General features: G+C 49.9%; 1 protein-coding gene across 1 annotated transcript in view; it reads left to right on the top strand.

Moving 5' to 3' along the window:
• The first annotated feature begins 5,629 nt into the window (after nt 1-5,629).
• LPCAT3 (lysophosphatidylcholine acyltransferase 3) overlaps nt 5,630-11,433 on the top strand; it is a 42,161-nt gene continuing 36,357 nt past the window's right edge. The window contains exon 1 of the mRNA XM_056106842.1: nt 5,630-5,846. Coding sequence (XP_055962817.1) covers nt 5,696-5,846 — 151 coding nt within the window. The 5' untranslated portion in view covers nt 5,630-5,695. The remainder of the gene's footprint in view (nt 5,847-11,433) is intronic.

Raw genomic sequence — 11,433 nt, 5'->3', positions numbered from 1 at the left:
ATCTTTCCTTACTCATCTTTCCCAAAACTGCCGTACCTATTAATATAATAATAGATGGGGCCTCTGACCCCATCAGGAAATTAAATCTACCCCAACATTTATGGCAGCATTTTAAACAATGATTTATGTAGAAGACCAGGGAGATACTACCAGGAGTAGGAAGTTTGCCTTAGATGTGACTGAACTGATCATGGCTTGGTCTCCATCACCATATACAGTCCCTCTAACATCACCAGGAGTGACCCCTGAATACTTTGAGGTAAGGCCCAAAATGCCAAAAAGAAAAAGAATGGAGACAAAGGAAGTGGTCATCAATAGATAATTAGATTAAGAAGAGATGGGACTAGAATCAACGAGTGTGCTCTGCATGCATTGCATGGAAGCGGTCCAGGTTCAATCCCCTTTACCATATGGACCTTAGAGCATGGCCCAGCATCATGCTAAGAATAGCCCCTGAGCACTGCCAGGTGTGACCTTGTATAATATATGTGTGTGTGTGTGTGTGTGTGTGTGTGTGTGTGTACCAAGGTCGAGAAGTCAACATGACAAATGACCTGGCACCCGAGCTGCGCAGGAGGAAGAGATCGGCTTGGAACGCCTTCAAGAGCGTCGAAGAAATAGCTAAGAGGACGAAGAACCTCCAGCTCTAAGCACATCTCTTCGATTCCGCTGTTCTTCCTGCATTAACATATGCCTCAGAGACCTGGGCCCTACACAAACAGGATGAGAACGCTATTCAGGCCTCCCAAAGAAGAATTGAAAGAGCTATGCTTGGAGTATCACGTTTCACTCAAATGAGAGAAAGAATCCGGAGTTCCGACCTCCATCTACGATCAAGAATCAGGGACGCTGTCTCGTTTGCCAAGGCGTCAGAAATCAGATGGGCTGGTCACGTAATGAGATTTAAAGACAACCGCTGGACTAGAGCCATTACCGACTGGATTCCACGGAACGTCAAAAGACCGCGTGGCTGCCCACCTACCAGATGGTCAGACTTCTTCATCAAGACCCTGAACGATCAGTTTGAGGCTCTTCGTGTTCCTAGAACAAACAGACGCCATTGGGCTACACTAGCACGCGACAGGGACAAATGGAGACGTTACTGGCGCCCGCTCGAGCAAATCGACGATTAACGGGAAGTCAAGTGATCAAGCCAAGTGATATATATATTAAGTACGATTCAGCTATTTTTCAAGGACTAAATTCTCACATCTGCAGCAAGATGGAAGGAGGACATTATGCAAAGTGCAATGAATCAGAAGGAAATAGACAAGTATCGAACAATTGGACACGTGTGCGATGAAAGGAAATAAATGGATGAAAGGAAAAATAGATGCGAGAAAATTAAAATAAACCAGTGAAAGATGGGATAAGAAGCCACAGTCAGAGTGTAAGCCAACATCTCCACCCCAAAAGAAAAGTCAGTGGACACTGAAAACAGAATTTACATTACTTGAGAAAAGGCAGGGTGGGGTGGGGGGAAGAGTTAGTGAAGATGATGCTGGGATGTTGTTTGGGTGAATTGCTTAATTTCCAGTGCAAGCTAGCTTGCTTTGTGTTTACAATTGGGGGTTCTTTCGGGTTGGTTTTTTTTTCTTTTTTTTATCTTTTTTTTATCTTTTTTTTTTTTTTTTTTTTTGCTTTTTGGGTCACACCCAACGATGCTCAGGGGTTACTTCTGGCTCTGTACTCAGGAATTACTCAAGTGCCCTAGAACCTCCGCCAATATTCTTAAGTTACTTCTAGCCTACCTCTTCATGTTGTTTCACGTACTCCTCCTCTCTTTGGTAATCTGTTTTTTATTCAAGGCCAAGAGTGTGTCATCATTTGATATTGTCTATTCCCTTGTTTTGTTTCTCTGTAGTCCATAGATGGGTTAGATCATCTGGTATTCGTCCTTCTGCTTTCTGCTTCTGTTTGGGTTTTGGGGGTTTTTTTGTGTGGTTTTGGGGGTATTTTGTTTGTTTGTTTGTTTTTGCTTGTTGGGTCATACCTAGCGATGCTCAGGGGTTACTCCCAGCTCTGCACTCAGGAATTACTCCTGGCGGTGCTTGGGGGTCCATATGGGAGGCCGGGGATCGAACCCAAGTCAACCGCGTGCAAGGCCAATGCCGTAACCGCTGTACTATTGCTCTGGCCTGAGAATTATTTCATTGAATGTGATATCTTCTAGTTCTATCCAAGCTGTAGCAAACTGCACACACTCAGCTTTTCTTAGGAGTTCATAGTATTCCACTGTGTATATATACCACAAATTCTTTTTCTATTCCTCTGCCCTTGGATATTTGGGTTGTTTCCATACCCTGTTTCCTATGTACAATATGTACAATAAACATAGGTGTGCATCTATTCTTGTGTGTGTGTTTTGGGGTAGATGCCAAGTAGTGGAATTGATGTGTTCTTCGGAAGTTCTCTTCTTACTTCTAGTTTTTGTTTTGTTTTTTGTTTTTGTTTTGGGCTCACACTTGGCAGTGCTCAGGGCTCTGTGCTCAAGGATCACTCCTCCAGGGAACGTGAAGGCCCATATGAGGTGTCAGGGATCAAACCCAGGTCAACTGCATGAAAGGCAAGTGCCCTAACGACTATATTACCTCTCTGGCCTCTTCTTTTTACTTTTTTGGAGAAATCTCCATACTGTTTTCCGTAGAGACTGAACCAGACAACATTCCCGCCAATAGTGAATTAGGTTGTTTTTTTTTTTTAATCAGATCTTGGAGTCTTTTTCTTTTTAATGTAAAATATATAGAGATAGGAGCCCCAGAATAGATAAAGCACCTGACCAGCATCTGTATGAGGTCCTAGTCCCCAGCCCTCCTGGAGTGTTGGCCCCTATAAAAGAAGATGCATAATGATAGTCACTATAACGCTATGCTTCAACGCACACTCAACTGCACTATGTATGTCTGCTTCCAAAACAGACAGTGGGTGGGGCTGGAGCAATAGCACAGCGGGTAGGGTGGTTGTCTTGCACGCGGCCAACCCAGGTTCGATTCCCAGCATCCCATATGGTCCCCTGAGCACCACCAGGAGTAACCCCTGTGCATTGCTGGGTGTGACCCAAAAAGAAAAAAAAAAGACAGTGGGTAAAACCTAGAAGAGGGGTGGAATGGATAAACACAAGAGTCAGCAAAATGGTGCACTCTGGAGAAAAGGAAGACCATCAGGAAAAGATAATCCTGATATACCTTTTACAGTTGAAGATACACCTTCAACTGTGCAGGTCCTATTTGTTTCCTTGGTTGTTTGTTTTGTTTTGTTTCTTGTATTTCGAACCACACCCAGCAGTACTCAGGGCTTACTCCTGGTTCTGCACTGGTGGGCTCAGGGTGGTGATAAGCATTGAACCCAGGTCAGCTGTGTACAAGACAAACTCCTCCCCCCTCTCTGTACTATTGTTCCCACCTTGTCATGTTCGCTTCTTGACCTGAGGGAAGTTATAACATTCTTTTATTTTTCTGAATATGTATGAATATTTCTTTCTTTTTTTTTTTTTTTAAATTTTGCCCCAAGAAAGGGAGATAAAATCACCCAGGTTTAATTTGTGTCTCTACCACTTACTCGGAAAAGAATTCCTTAATTTCTTCAAGTCTCTGTGTCTATCAGAGATTCTGGGGGCCAGAGCAAAAGTACAGTGGGTAGGGTGTTTGCCTTGCATGCAGTGAACCCATATGGTTCGATCCTTGGCACCTCCATATGGTCCCTTGAGACCGCCAGGAGTGATCCCTGAGCACAGAGCCAGGAGCAAGCCCTGAACACCAACGGGTGTGGCCCCCAACATAAAAAAAAAAAAAGAGGAAGATTATGGCCATGCTAATTTGTTTAACATAAATTTGAGGTAGGTGAGGGACCACAACCAAGGATAGTGAGGAGCTATTCCTTGGAAATCACGTGATACTCAAGGCAACTACGGGATGGTGAGGGTGGCACGGGAACTTCCCATATGTACTCTGCCCTTTGAGCTACCTCACTGGCCCGACGACAATCAAATTACGTGCAATCATATGGACATTAGTACTTTATAAAGTGCCAAGGGCTGTGAAAGCATAAGCTGTAATTGGACGAGAACGCCTCGCAAATTCCTGTCATTTACCGGAAACTCAGTGTTCTGCTCTTATAAGAGTCTCGTTCCTACCCTCCTGAGCACTCCCTCGTACTGCAATCAACCAGCATTAAGGCTATTGATGCTATTATGTGACTGTCACAGCCTCACTCCTGCCTTTGGGGTTGTCATTGTATTTGCCAGAGCTCAGTTCCTGGGTACACATCAAATGCGTTTTCAACCCCCCCACCCCGTTTGTTATTTATTTTTTCAACGCTGGAGCTCAAACCCAGGGTTGCGCACCTGTAAGACAAACACTGTCCCGAGGGTCTACATCCCTGATTTAACCTGAACAGTGGTTTCCTACAGGAAGTAAGAATGGGAAGGGGGTTAGATTTTTTTGGTCGTTTTATTTCTGTAGTTATTTTATCATGAACCTGTATTGCTTCGTGACACGGGTAGCTTTTTTGCTTTTTGGTTTGTGGGCTACACCAGGCGGTGATCAGGGATTTACTCCTGGCTCTGTGCTCAGGGATCACTCCTGGTGGGGCTAGGGGCGGGGAGAATCCCATGCCAGGGATGCCGGGGAGATCCGAACCCGGATTGGTTGCGTGCAAAGCAAGTGCATTCCCCTGCTATCCTACAAATTATTATTTTTGCTTTTTGGGTCACACCTGGAGATGCTCAGGGGTCCCTCCTGGCCCTGCACTCAAGAATCACTCCTGGCAGTGCTCAGGGGACTCTATGTGATGCTGGGGATCGAACTCGGGTCGGCCGCGTGCAAGGCTAACGCCCTACCCCGCTGTGCTATCACTCCAGCCCGTATCCTACAAATTTTAATGAAAATAAAGAAATATTAAACTGGCATATCTGAAGACCTCGTCACCTCTTGGAGGGAAGAAGGTCTCGTTCTGACACGGGAAATTCTATGGAAGGGAAGCGTTGGGTGCTGGAAAAAACAGGAGGCAGCGCAGTGCGGGGGTCGGGGGGGTTCCCCGGGCTCTCTCGGGAGCCCCTTGGGTGTGACAGGCGGGTCTAACGGTTCGCGAACAGCCGGGCGTGGCCGTTAGGGGGCGCGCTCGAGGCGGCGGCGCGGTTCCCGCCCTCCCCGTTACATGCCCCAGTAACCCCAGCGCGCCGGCGACCGAGAGTAACCTCGCGGTCGGGTGACGGGCGCCCCCCCCCGCCCCGACTCTCGCCTGCTCGCCGCTCAGCCAATGGGAGGGCGGCGCACCAGCCGGCCGGACTCTCGCCCTCCCCGGCTCCGCCCCCGAGCAGTTAGCACAGAGTTGTACAATCACCTCGCCGCCGGCGGGAGGATCTGCCAATCGCCGCCCGGGCGCCCGCCCCCGAGCCCCGCCCCCGAGCCCCGCCCCCGGGCCCCGGCCCCGCCCCCCGCTCCGGGCCCGGCCCGAGTCACATTCGCCTTTACAATCGCTCGGCCCCGCCCCCTGCCTACCTTGCCGCACGAGGCCACGCCCCCTCGCCGCGCCGACCAATCGCGGGCGGGCCTGGCGCCACTGGGCGGGCCCGCAGCCAATGCGCACGCCGTGGGCGGGCTCCGGGCCGGAATTGGGGGTGAAGCTCCAGCCTTGTGCCCACATTCGGGGCGCGCGGAGCTGGGGGGGGGTCCCTGGGGGGGCGCCCGGAGCTAAGATGGCGTCCGCAGCCAAGGGGGCCGAGGGAATTGTGCCCGAGCTGGCGAGGGTGCTGCGGTGGGGTTCCGAAGAGCTGAACCTGGACAAGTTGTCGACGTCCCTGGGCGCGTCAGAACAGGCGCTGAGACTCATCATCTCCATCTTCCTCGGTAAGGACCCTCCTGCCTCCCACCGCCCCCTCCAGGAGTCCCCGGGGAAGCGGGGGGCACGACCTCTCCCCCCTCCCCGGAGCACACCCACCCCCCGGGAGGGCTCGGTCGGGGTGCGGAGGTGAGCACACCAGCCAGCAGTGGAGGGGAGGACCAGTGTCGCCTCGGGTCTGGGGGCGCTGTGACCTTTGAGCCTCGTCACCTCTCTCTCGGCGACCCCTGTCGTGCCCGTCGGGCCCCCTCACTTAGCGCCCCGGCTCTCCGTGCCACCGTCCACCTGTGTCCCCACCACCTGCCCTTATTGTCTCTGAGTCCTGCTCGCGTCCGCGTGCACCGCTGTGGGTCGCATCCACCCGGACACAGTTTCTCACCGGTAGACAGAGGTCCCCTAAACTTTGGCAGTTTCAGCCCTGGGGACCTTCTCAGCCCCAGGTTGCATACTTCCATCCCCCGAGCCTTCATTGAGTGCATCGCCAGCTTCGATGACACCTTCGTCTGGTTTCTGTCCCGTTTCTAGTATTTCCCTCCTTAGGCTCTATTCTGCGCCCCCTCACCTCCCCATCCCCTTGGACCACGCGCCTGTCATTTACCCCCGGTTACCCTTTCCAGTGCTGAGTTTGGGAAGCAGGACTGCGAGACCACACCTTTAAAACTCTCCTGGCTACCCCAAGCGTGTATTACTCATGGTTCAAAGGATGTGGTGTATCTGAATTTATGTCACAACAAGCTGTGTTATAACTGCTTTATAGGCTTTTTTATTTTTTTACTGCATCCGATTCCTTGGGTGGGGTGTGTGTGTGTGTGTGTGTGTGTGTGTGTGTGTGTGTGTGTGTGATACAAGGAAGCAGCAGCATCGCCCCATCAGAAGGAGTGTCGTTCCTTAAAAACTCCGGGGCACCTGGCAAACCAAGCGAACTCTGTGTTCGTTTTCTTAGCCGTGGCGGGAGAACCATCCTGCCTACTCAGAGGATCGCTGTTAGGAATTCAGAGGTCAGGATCTGATACATAAAAATTGGAGGCGTTGGGAACTTTTGGTGAAGGTTGTAGGACTTGAGCCAGCAGTGTCGGGTGAGAGAAATTCAGCAAACTGGACTGGGACAAGGGCAAAAGGTTGGCACTCCGGCACCGCAAGAATTTTGAGATCGGTGGGGTGAAGGAAGGGTGGGGATGGAAAAAAAATGTTTGAGATCATTTGGCAGATGTGAGAGAAAGCCTGAAGTGCTCTAAAGAAGTTTGGGATGCGTCCAGTAGTCTGTTCAGCCGCTGACATATAATATCACCTAAGGGTGTTCACGGGATCTCGGTAATGAGCGAAACATTAATTCATATTTAAACAGCCTTGACTAATAAACAATTTGCCTACTGCATGCATAGCAGACCGAGAAGATCTCCCTTCCTCGCAAAATGAAAGTTACCTTCTCCTCACGCCCAGTGGGAACATTTTCAAGGTGGAAGTGGGACCTAGGTTGTGTGACTTCTGCAGTGTGACCCAGGTGTAAATCAAATTTATCGGCACCCCCATCTCGGGTCGTTTGCACCACAACCAGCTTTGAACTTCCTACTCCCACTACCTGCATTTAAGCCAGTCATTTCCTGCCCCGTGTAATTGGTAATTAAGAGTGTTTACATTCATTCGGTTTGGTAGGAAACTGCTGTTCTCAACTCCAGCTTCAGAGGGGACCTGTCCCGGCGGCAGGGCTGGGACTGGAATCAGAACTTGGAATTTGTCCTTTTTTGTGCTGACATAATCAGGCACTGCCTTTGTGTTCCTGATGGACTCTCCTGGGCTGGGTCACTACTAGGAAATTCTCCGCTTGAAGTCCCATTGCTTTACTCTGGTTCCCTCAGGACCATGAGTGGGCCCCGTAGCAAAGACTGACTATGACATTTTTGTACTGCTGAGCGCCATACATGACACCCTGTGCCTTCTGTTACTTTCCATGACTCTGTGTTTCTCCTTTTGAAATCAACCAGGATTTTTTTTTTTTTTTTTTGGCCACAGGCTATCCAAGAATCTTCTCTAGGTGTTAGTTAAGGGTTGGGAGCAGTTAAGGATTGGGAGCGATAATATAGCAGGGAGGGCACTTGCCTTGCACTTCGTGGCTGACCCGGCTTCGATTCCCCAGTGCCCAGACCCAGGAGTGATCCCTGAGCACTACCTGGTGTGATTTTCCCCCCTCCCCCCCAAAAAGTGGGGCTGGAGCGATAGCACAGTGGGTAGGGCACGTTTGCCTTGCATGTGGCCGACCCGGGTTCAATCCCCGGCATCCCGAGCACCGCCAGGAGTAATTTCTTAGTGCAGAAGAGCCAGGAGTAACCACTGAGCATGACTGGGTGTGACCCAAAGAGCAAAAAAAAAAAAAAGAAGTTAAATACGTGACTGTAAACTGAAATTGATAAGCTTACCTGGGGAAAAAAAAAAGTATATTCTTGCAGTAAATTTACACTCTCCCTGGAAAGATACTGTCACTTGCCTGGATTGTAGCTCGAACTCCCAAACTTGTCAGTTCCTGGTTCCTGACCCCCGTTCTCCCAGGGAACTGTGAGCAGATAGGAAACCCTGACCCGGATCCCCAGAAGGCCCGTCGGCTAAAAATGATTTCTGACTCAATTATTTAAAGTTAATTGGAATTAAAGGCACCTAAATGCAGATCTCCCAAGGGCCAAGTTCATTTTAGCAGCCACGTCTGGTATAAAGTGAGAGTAACTTCATTTCTCTCGGGACCGTTTCTCTCCTTGAGCTCTGTGCGCTGACTGACCTCGGTTGTAGCTTGGAGTCTGACTGGGATTCATGATAAGAAATAAGATTGGTTCCTTGTTTAAATTAGTTTTATTTAGGGGGGGCTGAACCATAGTACCCGGGTAAGGTGCTTGCGTGGCCAACTTGGGTTTGACCCCCAGCCCCCAAAACAACAGCAACAAAATAATAATAGTGATTTTAGGAAATGAGATTAGAGAGTCCCCAAAAGGAGAGGGAGAGGGAGGGAGAGAGAGAGAGGAGAGAGGAGAGAGAGACAGAGAGAGGCTTGATATCATCACCCAGTACACATATATCTGTCTGTGTTTTTAATATTGCAGATTTTATATTACCAAAAAAAGTTTTTTTTTAATTTGAGGAGAGTGTAAATTATCTGTGCTGCTCTGATATTAGTCTTTGATGACCTAATATTTGTTTTTTAATACATCTCTGCTGTAGGGTTTGTCAAATTTTTTTCTGTATAGGGGCTGGAGCGATAGCACAGCGGGTAAGGGTGTTTGCCTTGCATGCAGCCGACCTGGGTTCGATTCCTCCGTCCCTCTCAGAGAACCCGGCAAGCTACCGGGAGTATCCTGCCGCACGGCAGAGCCTGCTTCCCGTGACGTATGTGATATGCCCAAAAAAGTAACAACAAGTCTCACAATGGAGACGTTACTGGTGCCCACTCGAGCAAGTCGATGAGCAACGGGAGGACAGTGCTATAGTGCTTTCATTTAAACTAAAAGGAAATTAAGGACATTTCAGGAAACATTGGTTTTCTTTACTGTAGGCAGTGTGTTTAAGCCATTTTCTTTTTTAAAATTTTGGCATCATCACCCACCAAGTTGAAGCATTGGTTATCCCAAGTAAGTAGTTTGAGGACTTGGGGCAGCGGTTCAGTGGTAGAGAAATACTTGCCTATGAGACCCCGAGTTTGGTCCCTGGCATCACTTTTTTTTAAAAAAAAAAGAAAGTAGTGTGAAAAATCCTAAGTCAGAAGTTGTAATTTTGAATATTCAAAGACTTCAAGGAAGGGGCTGGGGTGATAGCACATCAGGGAGGACATTTGCCTTGCACGCAGCCGACCCGGGTTCGATTCTTAGCATCCCATATGGTCCCCTGAGCACTGCCAGGAGTAAGTCGTGAGTGCATGAGCCAGGAGTTACCCCTGTGTATTGCCAGGTGTGACCCAAAAATCTAAAAAAAAAAAAGACTTCAAGGAAAATGTAGGTTTCGGAGGCAGAGAACTACCCTGGGTAGAGCACTTGATTTGCACATGGCCAACCTGGGTTTGATCCCTGCCACCATGTACAGTCTCAAGCCCTAGCAGGAGGCCCTGAGCACAAAGCCAGAAGTAAGACTGAGCATGCTGGGTATGGCGCAAAAAAAAAAAAAAAAGTCTTGGGAGAACTTCTGTGTCTCCTTAGTTTTTTTTTTTTTTTTGGAAGGGCCAGGTGGGGATGGGGGGAATTCGGGGAGGAGGGGGTCTGTCTTGTGTGTACTACACAGCTTTGGGGTCTGAAAGATAGTCTAGGGGTTAACGCAGTTGCCTTGCAGAAGTCCAACCCCAGTTCACTCCCTGGAAGTGCAAATGGCCCCCTAAAGTATCTCCAGGAATGATCCCTGAGCACAGAGCCAGGACTAAACCCTGAGCATAGCCCAGTGTGACCAAATACATACACACACGCACACACACACACACACGCACACACACATACCACCCAACACAAGGCATTTGGTGGGATTTTGCTGTGAGCCCTGGTGCTCGCAGATAGTACTACTAGCAGACCTCACCCCTTGAACTAATTCATTCCAGCAGTCGTTCAGTTCCAATATCAAATCCTTTACCTGCTCCGGGCGAAGGCCACAAGGCAGTAAGTACACTTCACCCTGCACGGGACACTGAGGGCACCGTGTGGTGTGGGTAAGGGAACCAGGCACTCGGAGATGCTGCCTCTGGCCTGTTCGGGGGTAGGGAATGCCCCTGAGATAAGCCCTCCAATAAGGAACCGCAATAAAAAGGCTGAGAGATGTCACCACCGTCGGAGACTGACTGAGTTTTATGAGTTTTGAAGGTTGGGCCTTTCGTGAACTTTGACTTTGAATGAAGCAGCCAAGGAGGGTGAGACCGAAGGATCAAGCATCTGCCAAGACTCCAGTGGCCAACTGCGGAAGGATCAATTCGGGGAGCCAGTAGGTAGCTCAGGTGGACTTGACCGAGCGGCTGGAGACGAGGGAGTAGAAAGTTAGACTGGCTGGAGCGAGAGCACAGCGGAGTGGGCGTTTGCCTTGCACGTAGCCGACCCGGGTTCGATTCCCAGCATCCCATCGGGTCCCCCGAGCACTACCAGGAGTCATTCCTGAGTGCAGAGCCAGGAGGAACCCCTGTGCATTGCCAGGTGTAACCCGAAAAGAAAAAATAAGACCCGAAAAGAAAAAATAAGACAGGGAAGTCAATTCTGGAGCCGGGCAAGCAGAGGTCAGGGGTTTACCCTTCAGGGGGGTGGCAGGCCTCGGGCAGGGCAGTGAACTGAGGAACCAGCATAGCCAGGAATTAGGGAAACTGATGAGAAGGGACAGTCGTGACCCGGAGGCTGGTGGTTGCAGTGAGAGGGGGTCTCGGGAGATGTCTGAGGAGACCAGAATCTTCTGCAAGTCTTCAGCATGTTTATCTCCACAGCTGTTTTGACTAGAACGCCAAGAAGCAGCTTCTCAGTCCCCTCCCCGCGTCCCGGCCATGGCAGCCGAGCAAGCGTACCTCGAAGTTCCCATAGAAATCCACCCACTTTGGGCTGGAGGGCCACTGACCTGGGTTTGATCCCCAGCACCACATGTGGTCCCCCGCAGCCC

The sequence above is a fragment of the Sorex fumeus genome, unplaced genomic scaffold, assembly GCF_029834395.1.
Source record: "Sorex fumeus unplaced genomic scaffold, SorFum_2.1 ptg000148l, whole genome shotgun sequence".
Lineage (NCBI taxonomy): Eukaryota > Metazoa > Chordata > Mammalia > Eulipotyphla > Soricidae > Sorex > Sorex fumeus.
The sequence above is the reverse complement of the archived record's forward strand: the minus strand, read 5'-3'. Positions and strand labels throughout refer to the sequence as shown.